General features: G+C 43.4%; 1 protein-coding gene across 5 annotated transcripts in view; it reads left to right on the top strand.

The window, feature by feature from the left end:
• The window catches only part of st8sia5 (ST8 alpha-N-acetyl-neuraminide alpha-2,8-sialyltransferase 5), a 53,395-nt gene that overhangs the window by 4,279 nt on the left and 31,853 nt on the right, over positions 1-17,263 (top strand). For 3 of the 5 annotated variants that reach the window (XM_043714730.1, XM_043714646.1, XM_043714563.1), the window contains exon 3: positions 8,853-8,960. The exons of 1 other annotated variant lie outside the window; for it this stretch is intronic. In XM_043714730.1, the coding sequence (XP_043570665.1) occupies positions 8,853-8,960 (108 nt within the window). Of the gene's footprint in view, positions 1-8,687; positions 8,766-8,852; positions 8,961-17,263 lie in introns of all 5 variants that reach the window. One more of the 5 variants, XM_043714901.1, reaches the window with a different exon arrangement.

Raw genomic sequence — 17,263 nt, 5'->3', positions numbered from 1 at the left:
GGATCTGTGGTCGTCATTAAACTCTTAATTCCAGATTTTTATTGGAATCAAATGCAACCATCTGCTGTGGCAGCGTTCAAACCCAGGTCCCAGAACATTACTTGGGTCTCTGGATTAACAGTTCAATGCTAATACCACAAGATGATTGCTTCCACCAGTAGTACACACCAAAACTGAGGCTGAACTCTCCTGCTCTCTACTGCTTTTACTGAAGTAAAAGAGGATAAGAAAAAGAGGCAAAGATAAAGGTAAAAAAGTTTAGAAGATATTTTGTGATAATTAAAGTCAGGAGGAATGTGACTCAACATCTCCCCAACAACTTCCCTGGCTCTTAAAATGCACTTCCATATTAAGACTTATCCTATCATTTAAAAAAATTATTTACATATGAATGGAAAAGCCCTGATTTTTTCTCTCAGTCTGTCATGGAGATATGCAGCACGGAAACAGACCCTTCGGTCCAACTCACCCATGGTGACCAGATATCCTAAATGAATCTAGTCCCGTTTGCCAGCATTTGGCCCATGTCCCTATAAATTCTCCCTAATCATATATCCATCCAGATGCCTTTTAAATGTAATTGTACCAGCCTCCAACACTTTCTCTGACAGCTCATTCCATACACGTATCACCCTCTGCATGAAAAAGTTGCACCTCAGTTTCTTTCTTTAAATCTTTTCCCTCTCACCTTAAACCTATGCCCTCTAGATTTTGCCTCTCCCACCCCATGGAAAAGACCTTGTCTATTTACCCTATCCATGCCCCTCATGATTTTATAAACATCCCTTGGCCTCCAATGCTCCAGTGAAAATAGCCCCAGCCTATTTAGCTTCTCCCTATTCACACCTTTTGTATCTTTGCATTCTGAATCTCTTGTTGAGCAGTGTAGCAAAGCTTGTGGAGAAGCATCACAAGCAACTTAGGCAGCAGTTTTCCAACTCCTGAATTTAATGATGCTCATGTAGTCTGCTGAGGAAGTTATTAAATTGACTCAGAAATAACCTCTTACTGCAAAATCAAGGCCATGTACTTAAAATCCTTTCCTGAATTGCATTTTTCCTGTGAATTTTCTATTCCTTTAAAACCTTTGTGAATTTGTGTCAGGACGGATGGAGTGCAAACCTTTAAAAAGAACTACAGCTCTCACTCCCATCTAGTACAAAGACTCCCAAGTATCGGACATTTCAGAGGGTGCTACACATTCCTGGGGCTAGCGCTATCTGCACATCCTCACTCATTACTCCACAGTATTGTCTCCATTTAATGATTGATTTTCTTCTCCTAACATTAACTTGTTCTGTGCGTAACATGTATACCACAGGTTAAACGTTTATGAAATTTAATGTCTGCTACTATTGGGGAGATGGCATGACAGTGTTATTGGAGAAAGCCTCATTCCTGAAGAAGAGCTCATGCCCGAAACGTCGATTCTCCTGCTCCTTGGATACTGCCTGACCTGCTGCGCTTTCCCAGCAACACATTTTCAGCTCTGACAGTGTTGTTGGACAAGTTTTCCAAGGATGTTGGCTAAGGCCCAAGGGATGCAGCTTGTGCAACTTTACTTCAGTTTTAAAAATGTCTGCAATCGAAAACTAGTCTCTAATGGTAACTTTGAAACTATCATCAACTTTCGTAAAATCCCTCTTCATTCATTAATATTCTTTATTGAATACAATCTGCCATTCTTACTTGGTCCACGTGTGACTCCAGACATGCAGGTGGTGTCAACGCCAGTTGGATATGAGCCAACTCTGCCAATAATGCCCAAATCTCACTGTGGTGGTTGGGGTAAATATGTAATTACACCAGGATGTCTCTGTGTTCTACAGCAAAGATATATTTTTATAGAACACTTTTATAGAACATCCATTAAAGGTACATCCATAATGTTTTGTAAGAAATAGTAATGACTGTGCTACACACTACCCCTGTCCTTCCACTGTAGTTTGGATCCTCTACTGAAAATGTTCATTCATGCTATGTCAAGCTCTATTAATTCAGCAGCCCACTGGTGCCTCATTCATAGAGTTCACCTCACACAGATTTGTGGGCTGACAGTTACTGTGTTTTCTTCAAATAGGCAAAGTTAGAACCTTTTAACTAGGCAGCTTTTTTTAAAAAAATCTCATTCGCAGAATGAGGGCATCCGTGGATTGGCCAGCATTTATTGTCCTTCCCAGCTGCCCTGAGGGCAGTTAAGAATCAACTGTTGAGTCACATGGAGGTAGGTAAAGGCAGCAGTTTCCTTCCTTAAAGGACATTAGTGAATCAGATGGGTTTTTTCCTAACAATTGACAATTGATTAACGCTCATCATTAGATTCTTAATTCCAGAGGGAAACCATTTCTCACTCCAGTTCTTGCCCCTCCCCGATATCAGTAACCCCCAGGTCAAGGCCTTGTCAGTGGTTAACTTACTTTCCTTCCTTCTTTTGTTCATTATGCTCGCTATTCCTACACTAAGGAGCAACTTCCTTAGTGATTTCTGGCTATTCTGATTACAGGGCTGGCTTCCCTCAGAACTACTGGTACAGTAAGTACATTCACCACAGCAGATCCCATGTAGACATCACTCTCTTGGAGACAGGAAGGACTGCAGATACTGGAATCCAGTAGATGTGAAGCTGCAAAATACAACAGGTCAGACAGCATCCGAGGAGCAGGGAGAAAGTCAGCACTGCAGATGCTGGAGATTAGAGTTGAGAGTGTGGTGCTGGAAAAGCACAACAGGTGAGGCAGCATCCGAGGAGCAGGAATGCCTGAAACATCGATTCTCCTGCTCCTCGGATGCTGGTTGACCTGCTGTGCTTTTCCAGAACCACATTCTCAACAGCACCCAAGGAGCAGGGAAGTCAACGTTTTGAGCTGAAACCCTTCTTCAGGACTGGGGAGGGGGAGGGGAGCCCAGTAGTAAATAGAGGAAAGGGGGGAGCGGGGGGTTGCGGTTGGGGCTAAGGGAAGGTTAGGTGGGATAGTGATAGGTGAATACAGTTAGGGAGTTATTGTGATTGGGAAGGGTGGAGCAGATAGGTGAGTGGGAAGATGGATGTGTAAGGTCAGGTCAATGAGGGCTGGATATGGGATAAGGCTGGGGGAGTGGAATTTTGAAACAGGTGAAGTCAATTTTGAGACCATTGGGCTGTAAACTCCCAATAACGTGTTGTTTCTCCAATTTACTTTTGGCCTCACTCTGATGGGGAGGAGGCCAAGGAAAAACATATCTCCAGGGGAGTGGGAGGGGGAATTAAAATGGTTGGCAATTGGATGGTTGGGTTGGTTGATGCATACAGAGTGTAGATGCTCCCTGAACCGGTCCGTGGGTCTGCATTTGGTCTTCCTAGAGAAGACCACCTCGGGAGCAATGGATACAATAGAAGAGGTTGGATGAAGTACAGGTGAATCTCTCAGACCTGGAAGGATTGTTTCGGGCCTTGGATGCAGGTAAGAGGGGAGGTATAGGGGCAGGTGTTGCACTTCTTGCAGTTATCGGGAAAGGTGCCGGGTGTGGTGGAGAAGGTGGTGGGAAGTGTAGAGTTGGAGAGGGAGTTGCAGAATGAAAGGTCTCTGCAGAAAGTGGACAGGGGTCAGAAAGAAAATATCTTTTTGGTGGTGAGGTCTGATTATAGGTGGTGGAAACGTCTGAGGGTGATGCATTGGATTCGGAGGTGGGACTTCACTCTCTGCTGAGTAGGCACCTTGTAACTTCATAGAGTCAAACAGCATAGAAGAGATCCTTCAGCCCATCGAGTTTGCACCAATTTATCCTGCACTTGCACTAGTAATCTAGTTACCCCTGTGCCTGGAATCACACCATCTGCAGATTCTGCTGCTAATCTAGCCTTTAAACTATATCTGTGTCATTTGCTGAGCTGGTGATCATGACTTTTTAATCAAATGACAGTGCTGTGTCGTCCTTATCACTCTGACCTTCAGTCTGTTCTTGGTGTTGGTCCACTGCCTGCATGGTGCGTCTCCTGGATATCTGAATGAGAAAAAAATGCAAGGTGAGAAGTGATTGAGGATGACCAAGATGGGAGGGAAGGGAAGAGATGCATGCTTCACCATCTGCTTGTAAATCAGAAGAGACTGTGGGAAGAGGGAGAAATGGGCCTTCAGAATGAAGGCACCATCATCTAAGATGGTTTCAGCCCTGCTCCTAGCCATGGCCTTGGCAATGGGTGTCCCAATAATGGTCAGCATCATTTCTTGTATAGGAGTTAGGACATGAAAACATGTCTGTCCTGTTTGGGTTAGATCCATTTGTATGCCATGTATTACTAAGACTCTGTTTAGCTGATGTGGTTGAATAGCTGGCAGTGACAAACCATGTGATGTGGGTATAGGGCTAGCAGCAGTGCAAAGAGCATTGGGATGAGGTGAAGCATATGAATGTTAAATATGAAGTCTGGTTGAGAGTGGTTGTTAGGTGAATGATGTGGATGCAGTCATTTGATCAGTGCCTGAGGCTAATGTTGCAGTTGGTTGCACTCACTCACCATGATCACTTGTGTGAGGTTAGTGAACTTGTGTCATTATAGTGAAGTCCTCTAGTCTCGATTCCATGGTCAACTCCTAGAGCTCTTCCCGTGCTCCAAAGTCTCTGCTTTTGTGACTGGATAGCCTGTTTTCCTTGCCCAGCCGTGGTTACAGGATAAGTTGTCTCCTTTCAACCTTCTCCATCAGTTCCTCCAGGACAGCATCCAAAGTCCTTCCACGGTGTCTCATTCTTCACTTACTCAAGTCAGAATCTCTTCAACCATGATTTTGACAGCCACTGGCTGCATTGTTTTCATCCTTGATGTGAAGTTGCAGGTCAAGTTGTAAGGGATGGCCCAGTTCAGTAGCCAGGTCCTCAGAGAATGGAAGCCTCTCCAACTTTATTGCTGATTGAGATGGAGGTGGAGAAGTGCTCCCAGAACCCAGAAATAAAAACCAGTGCAACTTGTACTTAACACACATTGGTTGGTCTTGCCTTCCATATTTCAAAATGGAGCTCTAGCAGACCAGGAGATTCTTTCCAAATGTTACTGATTTTTGCTTTGGGAAAGTGCATCATATGGTTAACAAAAACAGAAATTGCTGGAAAATCTCAGCAGGTCCAGCAACAATTGTGGAGAGAAATCGGAGTTAACGTTTTGAGTTCAGTGACCTTTTTTCAGTGCAGGTTGGGTTAACATTACTTTAAAGGGTTAATATTCACTTAATCATTTGGTGAGAACATGACATGATCGGTTTGGCTGCCCGACGACTTTTGCATTTTGTTGAAGCTGTTAGAAAATAAAATCAAGCTACCCTTTGTTAAGTCGACTGTTCAAAGGTCATCTTTACAAACTGCTACTCTAGTTCCAATCTCAATTTGTTTTGCCTCCGAAGTTCTTGAACGTGGGCTTCTCTTCCTACCTTGTACCCATTACTTCTGAAGTACCAAATGATCATCTTCTTTGATCCTTTCATCTGGAGCAGTGAGGCCAGATTCCACATGCAAGCTGAGGTTATCTAGCTCATCCATTGCTTTTCTCAATGTCTCAACATTTGTGTGATGATCCCTGCAGTATCAAGTCATGGGTGAGACAAAAACCATCAGGAAGACCAAATCTAATATCTTGCACCAAGTTCCACTCACCCATTACTTATATAATCACTGACCTATATTGGCTGATGGATCACTAACACCTAGAATTTAAATTTCCATTCTGCCTTTCAGATCTCTCCAAGATCTTGCCCCACTTCTATCTCAGTGACCAGAATTTCAAGAGCTATAAATCTGACCCCGAGCTAAAGAAAGAGAAATTGAGACAAGTGATTGAAAACTTGGATGAATACATACGTTTTTTTAAAAAAATTAATAAAATCTGTGTGTGTGTGTGAGTGAGAGAGAGAGAATGATAGAAACAGAGATGTATACCAAATCACAGAATGGTTTCAGCACAGAAGGCCAATCTTGTGTATGCTGAGATTCCAAAGGAATAGTTCACCCAGTGCCACTCACCTGGTCTCTCTTAAGCCTGCCGGATATTTTTCTGATAATTGTGCACTTCCTTGCTTCCACACTCGGCCTGTGCATTCTCGATTCCAACCACTAAAAGATCAGCAAGGTGGCCTTTGTGTGGAGCCGCAGAAAATGGGAGAGTTACTAAATGAGTATTTTGCATCGGTGTTTACTGTGGAAAAGGACATAGAAGATAAAGAATATGGGGAAATAGATATGACATCTTGAAAAATGTCCATATTACAGAGGAAGCAGTGCTGGATGTCCTGAAATGTGTAAAAGTGGATAAATCCCCAGGACCTGATCAGGTGTACCCTAGATCTCTGTGAGAAGCTAGGGAAGTGATTGCTGAGCCTCTTGCTGAGATATTTGTATCATCAATAGTCACAGGCGAGGTGCCGGAAGACTTGAGGTTGGCTAACGTGGTGCCACTATTCAAGCAAGGTGGTAAGGGCAAACCAGGAAACTATAGATCGGTGAGCCTGACATCGGTGGTGGGCACGTTGTTGGAGGAATCCTGAGGGACAGGATGTACATGTATTTGGAAAGGCAAGGATTGATTAGGGATAGTCAGCATGACTTTGTGCGCGGGAAATCATGTCTCACAAATTTGATTGAGTTTTTTGAAGAAGTAACAAAGAGGATTGATGAGGGCAGAGCGGTAGACATGATCTATATGGACTTCAGTAAGGTGTTTGACAAGGTTCCCCATGAGAGACTGGTTAGCAAGGTTAGATCTCATGGAATACAGGGAGAACTAGCCATTTGGATTCAGAACTGGCTCAAAAGTAGAAGACAGAGAGGGTGGTGGTGGAGGGTTGTTTTTCAGACTGGAGGCCTGTGACCAGTGGAGTGCCACAAGGATTGGTGCTTGGTCCACCACTTTTCATGATTTATATAAATGATTTGGATGTGAGCATAAGAGGTGTAGTTAATAAGTTTGCAGATGACACCAAAATTGGAGGGGTAGTGGATAGCAAAGAAGGTTTCCTGAGATTACAATGGGATCTTGATGAAATGGGCCAATGGGCTGAGAAGTGGCAGATGGAGTTTAATTTAGATAAATGTGAGGTGCAGCATTTTAGGAAAGCAGATCTTATACACTTAATGGTAAGGTCCTGGGGAGTGCAGGTTCATAATTCCTTGAAAGTAGAGTCACAAGTAGATAGGATAGTGAAGAAGGTATTTGGTATCATTAGATTACCTACATTGTGGAAACAGGCCCTTCGGCCTAACAAGTCCACACCAACCCTCCGAAGAGTAATTCACCTCCCTCTAACTAATGTACCTAACAACTATGGACAATTTAGCATGGCCAATTCACCTGACCTGCACATCTTTGGATTGTGGGAGGAAATCAGAGTACCCAGAGGAAACCCCACAGACACAGGGAGAATGTGCAAACTCCACGCAGACAGTTGCCCAAGGCTGGAATTGAATCTGGGACCCTGGTGCTGTGAGGCAACAGTGCTAACCACTGAGCCACTGTGCTTTTCTTTATTGGTCAAAGTATTGAGTCAGAAGTTGGGAAGTCATGCTGTGGCTGAACAGGATGTTGGTTAGGTTGCTTTTGGAATATTGCATGCAATTCTGGTCTCCTTCCTATTGGAAGGATGTTGTGAAACCTGAAAGGGTTCAGAAAAGGTTACAAGGATATTGCCAGGGTTGGAGGATTTGAGCTATAGGGAAAGGTTGAATATGCTGGGGCTGTTTTCCCTGGAGTGTCGGAAGCTGAGGGGCAGCCTTATAGATATTTATAAAATCATGAGTGCATGGATAGAATAAATAGACAAGGTCTTTTCCCTGGGGTGGGGACTCCAGAATTAGAGGGCATAGGTTTAGAGTGAGAGAGAAAAGATATGAAAGGGGCCTAAGGGGCAACTTTTTCACGCAGAGGGCGGTGCATGTGTGGGATGAGCTGCCAGAGGAAGTGGTGGAGGCTGGTACAATTGCAACATTTAAAAGGCCTCTGGATGGGTATATGAATAGGAAGGGTTTAGAGGGATATGGGCCAAGTGCTGGCAAATGAGATTAGATTAGGTTGGGATATCTGGTCGGCATGGACGAGTTGGACCGAAGGGTCTGTTTCCGTGCTGTACATATCTATGACTCTGTGACTCTATATGAAGCTCATGAGTAAGTTTTCCCTTATGCTGCCATTGTTCCTTTTATCAGTTCCCTTAGATCTGTTACCTCGTGTTCTACACCATTTCACCAATGAAAGCTGTTTTGTCTTTTTTACTCTGTCCAGACCCCTCATATTTTGGAAGATCGGTATGAAATTTCCTCTCAACTTTCTCTTCACTGGAGGTATCCATCTCAACTTTTTCAAACTACGTAGTAACTGAGGTTCCTCATTTGTCAGTTGGAAATTCCAGAACTTAGGCCTGGTGGCTGAGTGCACCAACATTAGTGGTGGAGTGAAGAAAGAGGGAAATACACCAGGTTAGATATGGAGGAGTGCAAAGGTTTTGGAGAGTTATAGCATTTGCCTGAAGTGGCACTTACCGTCTCCAATCTCTAATGATGCTGGGAAGCTTTGCTGAGTTTAGAACTGTCTACATGGAATCGGAAATATATGATGTTCCTCTTAAGAATCTGTTTGTTTTATTGTCTTGGTTTGTGAATTTGGTTTACACTTTTGCTCTTTCACAATGGGAAGGAGATTAAATCAGATTTTGTTTCTTTTCTACCCCTAGGAGCCTATGCTACAACCAAGATTATACTTCAGCTAAAGTAAATGATCATGTGGAAAAATACTCAGGATAAATATAATGGTTAAAATCTTTATAAAATATAGCAAAACATTTTTTACAATGAGTGTAGACTCTCAATGTAAATCAACTGAATGATTTTCTTGTCAGTGGACTACATTATAAAAGGGAGAATGCGGAAGAGTTGGATAATATGACAGGGACCTATAATTTCACGGATGATGGAGGACAGAAGACTGACAGTGGTTTGAACAGCAGGTACTTTCAAAACAGATTAATTTGAATTCTTTGAAGTATTATTTCTGAAATTTTTCGTGATGACAAGTGGGACTACATTTCAAGTTTAAAGTTACAGATAAATTTTAAAGTTGAGTAGCTTCTTGATATTCACTTGCTTTCATACCATGAAGCAGAATAAAGCTGTGTTTTCATCTTTGATTTCCCCATATGGCAACATAATTAACCAAATAACTGAATTGCTATTGTGCTGAAGGAAGCCATTCAGCCCACTGTAGCTGTATCTGCTTTCTGAGCATTTTGAAGTTCTGCTAATCCTGCTTTTTCCTGTAACCCTGCACATTATTTAAATTAAAGACAATCACCTCTACCCTCTTGAATGCCTCAATTGAACCTCCACCATACTTCTAGGCAGTGAGTTCCAGATCCTTACCACCTGATGAAAAATATTTTCTCGTTTTGTATTTACTACGTTTGCAAAAGTACATTTAAGTTTGTGTTGTCTGGTTCTTAATCCTCTTACGGGGACAATGTTTCTCCCTATCTACTATGTCCAGACCCTTCATGATATTGAAAACTTCCATCAGATCTCCCCATAGCCATATCCATTCCAACGAAAACAAACCCAACTTCTCCATCTATCCTCATAACTGTGATTTCTCATCCTTCAAGCCAGAATGCTGTTCTTTGTCAGCACTCTCCTTAGATATTTGTGAACATCTTAACTTGAATCAAGTATTAGTAGACTGTTGGTATGAAAGTGCCTAAGGAAAATTAGAGGTTCCAATGTGGATTGAAAGTTAAACTGAATTCTTGAAGAAACTCATTCTGATATTTGTGCAGCATTTATTAACTATCCCTAGTTGCCATTGAGAATGTGATGGTGAACTGTTGATGCAGTCCATTTGGCCTTGCTGCACCCAAAGTACTGTTAGGGAGGGAGATCCAGGATTTTGACCGAATAACAATGAAGGAATGATCTATTTCCAAATCAGAATGTTGAGTAGATTTGAGGGGAATTTGCAGTTGATGATGTTTGCAAGTATCTTAGATTGATTCCCTACAGTGTGGAAACAGGCCCTTCAGTCCAACAAGTCCACACCAACCCTCTGAAGATTAACCCACCCAGACCCATTTCCCTCTGACTAATACACCTAACACTATGGGCAATTTAGCATGGCTAATTCACCTGAGCTACACATCTTTGGACTGTGGGAAGAAACCAAAGCAAACCCACACAGAGACGGGGCGAATGTGCAAACTCCACACAGACAGTCGCCCAAGGCCGGAATCGAACCCATGTGAGGCAACAATGCTAACCACTGAGCCACCGTATCTGCTGCCCTTGTCCTTCTAGATTGACATGGTTGTGGAGTTGGAAGATGCTGTTGAAGGAGCCTTGGTCAGTTTCTGCAGTGCGTCTAGTTGTACACTGCTACTGAGTGTCGGGTTGTTTGTGGATGTGGTGCCAATCAAGTCGGCTGCTTATTCCAGGATGGTGTCAAGTTTCTTGTGTTGTTGGAGCTGCATCCATCCAAATGACTGGGAAACATTCCTTCACATTCCTGAGTTGTGTCTTGTGGACAGGTTTTGAAGATCCACAGATGAATTCCCACAGGCTTTGTCTTTTCATGAATGCCTTCACAGGATATGAGTATTGCTGGCTAAGCCAGTGTTCATTGCCCATCCCTAATTGCCCAGAGGGCAGTTGAGAGTCAGCTAAATTGCTATGGCTCTGGAGTCACATGTGGGCCAGACCAGGTAAGGATGGCAGTTTCCTTCCCTGAAGAACATCAGTAAACCAGATGGGTATTTTTCTGATTATCGATAACTGTCTCATGGTGTTCATTAGATTTTTAATTCCAGATTTTTATTTAATTCAAATTCCCCCATCTGGAAAGGCAGGATTTGAACCCACGTAACCATAACATTACTTGAGTCTCCAGATTGCTACTCTGGCAATAATTAGACTACTGCCTCCCCATTATCCTAGCCTCTGACCTGTTATTTTAGCCACAGTATTTGAGTCTGTGCCAATCAAAAACAACCATCTAACTATTCTGTTCTAATCCCATTTTCCAGTCTGCCTTTCCTGCCTTTCTCTGCACTCCATTAAGGGGAAAAGCTCTTTCCCGTCTACCTTGTCAATGCCCATCACCATTTCACACATCTCAATTATGTCCCCTCCCCTCGGTCTCCTCTGCTACAAGGAGCAGAGGGTGCTGGTGAGAAGTGACCAAGGAGGATTCTGAGAGAAGTTGACTTCTGAGAAGGGGATCACGGAAATTGGCTTCTCAGGAACCAGGTTCAAAGGCTGAGGAGTACCTGGAGAGAAATATAGCACACTGCACTTGAAGCTGCTGCATTGGTGAAGAGACTGTGCTTTTGAGAGCACTGTTCCCTCTCTATTGTGGATGGAGACCTGGTCATCAGGTGTGAGGCACTCTCTGTTGTTGCATGTGGCGCAGGTATGGCCCACTCCCCAAACCTGCACTGTTGCAGTCACTTGAGCCATCTTCCACTTCATCTGGAGGTCTAATATAGCTTGTGTCTGCAGGCACACCATGTATAAAGCTCTGGATAAGGGGAAGAAGAGCATACCCAACCACACTCATTGTGATGGACTGTGACTGGAGGACCATGACTGTCTCGGTGTGTGTCCCAGGGAACAAACCACACAGCACAGAGTCCTGAATCATGGAGCTACTCAGGACGAACCTCAACAAAAATCACTGCTTCTTTCTCCAGACTTCCTCCAGAAAGACACATTCTCGAAGGAGATGTGTGACAGTCTCAAAATCCCCCTGCAGCTGCTTCAAGGACAACATGTTGTGGCACAGACTGCCCAGGCATACATGAAGGATGTCTCATTCTGATGGCCATCTTCATGTACGGCTGCATCAACTGCGCGTAGACCCTGTGTACGCAAACACCAAATGTCACTAATTACTGAGGTTCTTCCTGTCCCCGGTGATATGAAGGATGGGATTGGCCGCTGAATGACCCAAGTAGTTGGACCATTCCATATCACCAGTCCCTCATGGAGAAATATGCAAAGGAAAACACCTTTGACCATAAGTCCACCAGGAAATGGTCAGCACATAGCATCCTCGAGACTCTGTGGGGGAAAAAAGAAAGGGTAGAACCTGTTAAGCTGTCCCTGAGCAGGCTGTCAAAGTAATTTGGCCGAATGGCTCATCACCAGAACTTTGTAACAAGCACCAAGTCATCACTTGGCTGATGGTGAGAAGGGCACTATGTGTGATTTTTGTTGAGGCTTGTCCTGAGTAGCTCCATGATTCAGGACTTTGTGCTGTGTGGTCTGTTCCCTGGGACACACACCGAGACAGTCATGGTCCTCCAGTCACAGACCATCTCAGTGAAAGATGCTCTTTGGTCTGCCCAAAAAATGTTGGTCTTTTAGAGTAAGGAATTCACCCCAACTGAGTGTTGCAGATTGGTACATTTGTAGGTCCAGGACTACCTGCTGAGGAACACACTAACATTTGGGGCAGCTGCCGCCAAGGCACAGTGGGGAAAGACCTTTCTGCTGAAGTGTAATGGCAATCTGTTCAGGTATTGAATCCTCCCCATGCCTCAAATATATGTAAATATAGTCTTGTAAATGAGAGAAATGCCTTTGAGTTTTAGGAATGGTCAGGAAAGTCAAACTCCAAAGTTTGTTTGTTCTCAATATGCTAAGACTGTGCAGAACCAAAGTGCTCTTGAGGTTATATATGTATCCAGAGGAACCTCGATTATCCGAATATCAATTATATGAATATCGGATTATCTGAAGGAGATCTCGAGGTCCCGATAAAAACATTACGTCAAAGAGCTGTTTCAACCGTGATCGCGTCTTTTGTTTACGATGATTAAAAATTAACTCGACTCACCTAAGTGCTGCTGAGAACAGTCCTGGAGAGTCCAGGCACCGTCTCCAAATGACTGACCTCTCTCTTTCTCTCCCTGTCTTTTCCTGGAGTTCTACACAGGGGTGTATCCTAAACCCCACTTCCCCAGATAATCTCTCCCATATTGTCCTGTACAGGGTAGAGGTGGAACCTGTCACAAATTTGCAGTAAATAGTTGTGTGCATATGTGTATGTATGCTATTTGGAGACTTACCCCCCAAAGGCAGCAACAGTCTTACTGTTAGTGTACAGTCCGGCTGCCCCGGCTGGGTGGGAAGGGATGCGGACGGGGGTGGGTCAGCCAGGGGGCGGGGCCACGGATGGGGGTTGGACAGTGGGTGGGGGTGGACGGGTGGGGGAGTGGCTTCACAGAAAACACCGAGCCCCAGAGGAAATCAATTAACCAAATAATCAATTATCCGAATGAATAGTGCTCGCCCATCTCATTTGGATAATGGAGGTTCCTCTGTATAATATATTTTTAAGAATAAATTATATTTTTGAAATTAAAAATCGGTTAAGAAACTGTCACACATCTCCTTCTGAATTGTACCTTTACAAACGCAAGGTCCGGAGTGAGACACAGTGGTTTTTGTCCGGGTTTATTCGAGCAGCTCTGTGATGCAGGATTCTGTGCTCTATGGTCTGTTCCCTGAGCCACACACTGAGACAAACAGCGATTGTGCTTGGAGCAGCATCCACTCGCTGAAAGGAGCTCTTTGGTCTGCCTGAAACTTGTTGGTGTTCCAGAGCAAAGAGCTGACTTAGACCGAGTGTTGCAGACTGGCAAATTCCAAGCACCAGGACTACATTCTGAGGGACACACTAAAGCTTGGGGCAGCTGCCACCAACACACAGTGGGGAAAGACCACTGTCTAAGGTCTTCCTGCTGAAGTATAACAAGGGTTTGTTCAGTTATCAAACCCTCTCATTGACTCATTGTATGTAAATAGTACCCTGCATTGCCCAGCATTTGTGTGACAGGAATGACTGACTTCAAGCATCTTCCTTTGCTCTACATGTGACTCCAAGAGGCAAATTTTTTTTTCCTTCTTAAAGTTGGAGAAGCCAAATCATTATCTCTTTAAGATAGATAGGATTTTGACCACAAGGATAATCAAGAGTAACAGGGGACTGGTGTTTAGAAACATAGAACCCATGATCAAATGGCAGAGTAGACTCAATGGGCCAAATGGCCCAATTCTGCTCCAATACCTTATGGTCTTATTCCCAATGACTCCGGTTTTGCTAGGGGCACTTTGAAGCCACAGTCTGTAAAATGTCATGATTCGGAGATGCCAGTGTTGGACTGAGGTGTACAAAGTTAAAAATCACCTGATGAAGGAGCGTCGCTCCGAAAGCTAGCGTGCTTCCAATTAAACCTGTTGGACTATAACCTGGTGTTGTGTGATTTTTAACTCTGTAAAATGTGACCTTGATAGCCAATGCAGTACCACAGTATATCCAATTTGGATTCTGTTCAATGCTAACCACCAGAATGTTAAAAATGGGGGATTCGGCAATGGTCATGCACATATGTGCCATGAATGTTACTTGTCACTTATCAGCCGAAACCTGGATGAAGTTCTTGCTGCATTTGTTCATGGATTATTTTGTGACCTGAGGAGTTTTAAATGGTGCTGAATGTTGAGTAATCGTTGACCTCAATCTTTGACCATGTGATGGAAAGAAGGTCATTGATGAAGCAGATAAAGATAGTTGGACTGCGGACACTGCCTTGAGAAACTCTGGACTCCAGTTTTCCTAGGCCACCTCGATGCCACACTGTCAAATGTGATTTTAATATTAAGTGCAGTCATTCTTGATATAACGTGGAGTGAAATAAATTGGTTGAAGACCCATCTGTGATGCTGGTTTCCTCTGGATGAGTCCCTGATGTATCATCTACTTGACACTTCTGGCTGAAGAGTGTTAAAATTACTTCAGCCTTATCTTTTTTGGATTGTGCTCATCTCCCACGTTATTAAGGATGGGGATATTTGTGGAGCTGCTGCATCCAGTGAATTGTCTAATTGTTCACCACCATTCACATCCAAATGTGGTCACACTGTAGAGCTTAGATCTGATCTGTTGATTGCTTATGGTATTTGGCACGCAAGTAGTTTGTTGTGTACTTTTACCAAATTGACACCTCATTTTAGGAATGCCTGGCATGTCCTTCAGCACTTATCATTGAACCATGGTTGTTCCCCAGTATTGATGGTAATGATAGAGTGAGAAGCCTTGCCAGGCCATGAAGTTGCAGATTGTGTTGGAGTATAATTCTATTTGCTCACAGCATCTCGTGGATGCCCAGTCTTGAATTGCTAGATATGTGTGAAGTCTATTCCAGTTAGAATGGTGGTAGTTGAAGAGTGTGGTGCTGGAAAAGCACAGCCCGTCAGGCAGCATCCGAGTAGCAGGATAATCGATGTTTCGGGCATAATTCTCCTGCTCCTCGGATGCTGCCTGACTGGCTGTGCTTTTCCAGCACCACACTCTTCGACTCTAATCTCCAGCATCTGCAGTGCTCACTTTCTCCCAGAATGGTGGTAGTGCCACACAACAAATTGGAGAAGGGACTTCATCTTTACATAGACTGTATGGTGGTCATTCTTATCAATACTGTCATGGGTAGCTGTATGTGTGGTAGACTGATTAGTGAAAATGAGGTGAAACATGTTTTTGTCTCTTGTTGGTTCCCCCTCTAGCTACCACAGACCCAATATAACAGCTATATACATCCTAAAGCATTAGCATTTCACCTTGGAGTCTGAAAGTCTCCTCCGATTGCTTGTACCTTGAGAACTTTTATCAGTCTTTTTTATAATTAGACTAATCCTTTAGGGACTACCTCAGAAATCTCAAACATGGAAGCCAAAGCACAATAGGTGTTGAAAATCTGACACGGCTGTAAGAATTCAAGGTTAAGGTAGTGTCTCTACCCCTGGACTGGTGTCTGCTCCAGAGGTGTGTAATAACATATTTTTTGAAAAATAGGTTAAATAAACAAAAGAATAAGTTTGAGGCTCAGGAGTATTAAGGCAGAATAATGAGAAACTTGCTTTGCATTTGAACGTCTGCATTTGATTTGGTAGCTCAAGTTGATGCACTACATGCTTCAAATACGTAGGATTTCTGAAAAAAGTAGTCATTCCGGCAGCAGTTGTAACTAGCTACAAAGCTACGGTTCTTGCAAAACTGCTAGCAGAGAACTGTAAAATTCTGCCCATGTCCGACCATTTCAGCAATCGCCGTTTTCTGGTGAAATCTGATACTGTGTACCTCAACCTTTCCTATACTTAAGTTGTATCATCTGCAAGCTTTGAAATTATGTCTGGGATTTGCAAGCCTACATTGTTAATACAACAATTCGTTAATTTAAGGAAAAAAAGCAGTGATCTCAAACCAATCTCTGGGGGACTCTCCCTGAGCACTTTTTCCTCCAGTTTGAAAACAACAGTTCACCACACTCTCTGCTTTTTAAGCATTCTGTATCTATGGAGCCATTAGTCCATTTAAGTCCATAGGCTTTGAATTTGCAAACATCTCTATATTTTGGTACATTATTAAATGCCTATTTGAAGTCCATAAATAAATCATACTGCTCCCATTAACCCTACTTCTGATATCATTACATTTAATTTCATTAGTTAGACATAATTCTCTTTTAGTAAATCTGTTTTATTTATAAACTTATGTTTCATGGTTCCAGTGGTTTACTTCATAGAATTTACTTCATGTGCAGATAGTGGCCATTTGGCCTATCGAGTCTGCACCAAGCCTCCAACCAGCATCTCACCCAGACCCATCTCTTCACCCTTTATCTGTAACCCCACATTTACCATAGCTAATCCACCAGTCCTTGCACATCCCTGGAAACAATGGACAATTTAGTATGGCTAGTCCACCTAACCTGCACATCTTTCAACTGTGTGAGAAAACAGGAGCACGTGGTGGAAACCAACGCAAACATGGGGAGAACGTGCAAGCTCCAAATAGACAGTCACCGAAGCCTGGAATTGAACCCAGGTCCCTGGCGCTGTGAGGCAGCAATGCCAACCATTGTGCTATTGTAAGAATTTCTCCCCCACAGATGTTGAATTGGCTGGCCTGTAGTTACCAGCTTTATCCTTCCTTTTTTGAACAGGCATATAATATTTACAGTCTGGATTAGAGTGGTGCTGGAAAAGCACAGCAGGTCAGGCAGCATCCAAGGAGCAGGAAGATCGATGTTTCGGGCAAAAGCACTTCATCAGGAATAGAGGCGGAGCCTGCAGGGTGGAGAGATAAATGAGAGGGGGTGGGGGTGGGGAGAAAGTAAAATAGAGTACAATAGGTGATTGTGGGTGAGGATGAAGGTGACAGGTCAGTGAGGAGAGTGGGGGAAGGTAGCTTCAGGGCAGAGGA

The sequence above is a fragment of the Chiloscyllium plagiosum genome, chromosome 1 (genome assembly GCF_004010195.1).
Source record: "Chiloscyllium plagiosum isolate BGI_BamShark_2017 chromosome 1, ASM401019v2, whole genome shotgun sequence".
NCBI lineage: Eukaryota > Metazoa > Chordata > Chondrichthyes > Orectolobiformes > Hemiscylliidae > Chiloscyllium > Chiloscyllium plagiosum.
This window is presented reverse-complemented; position numbering and strand designations above follow the sequence as displayed.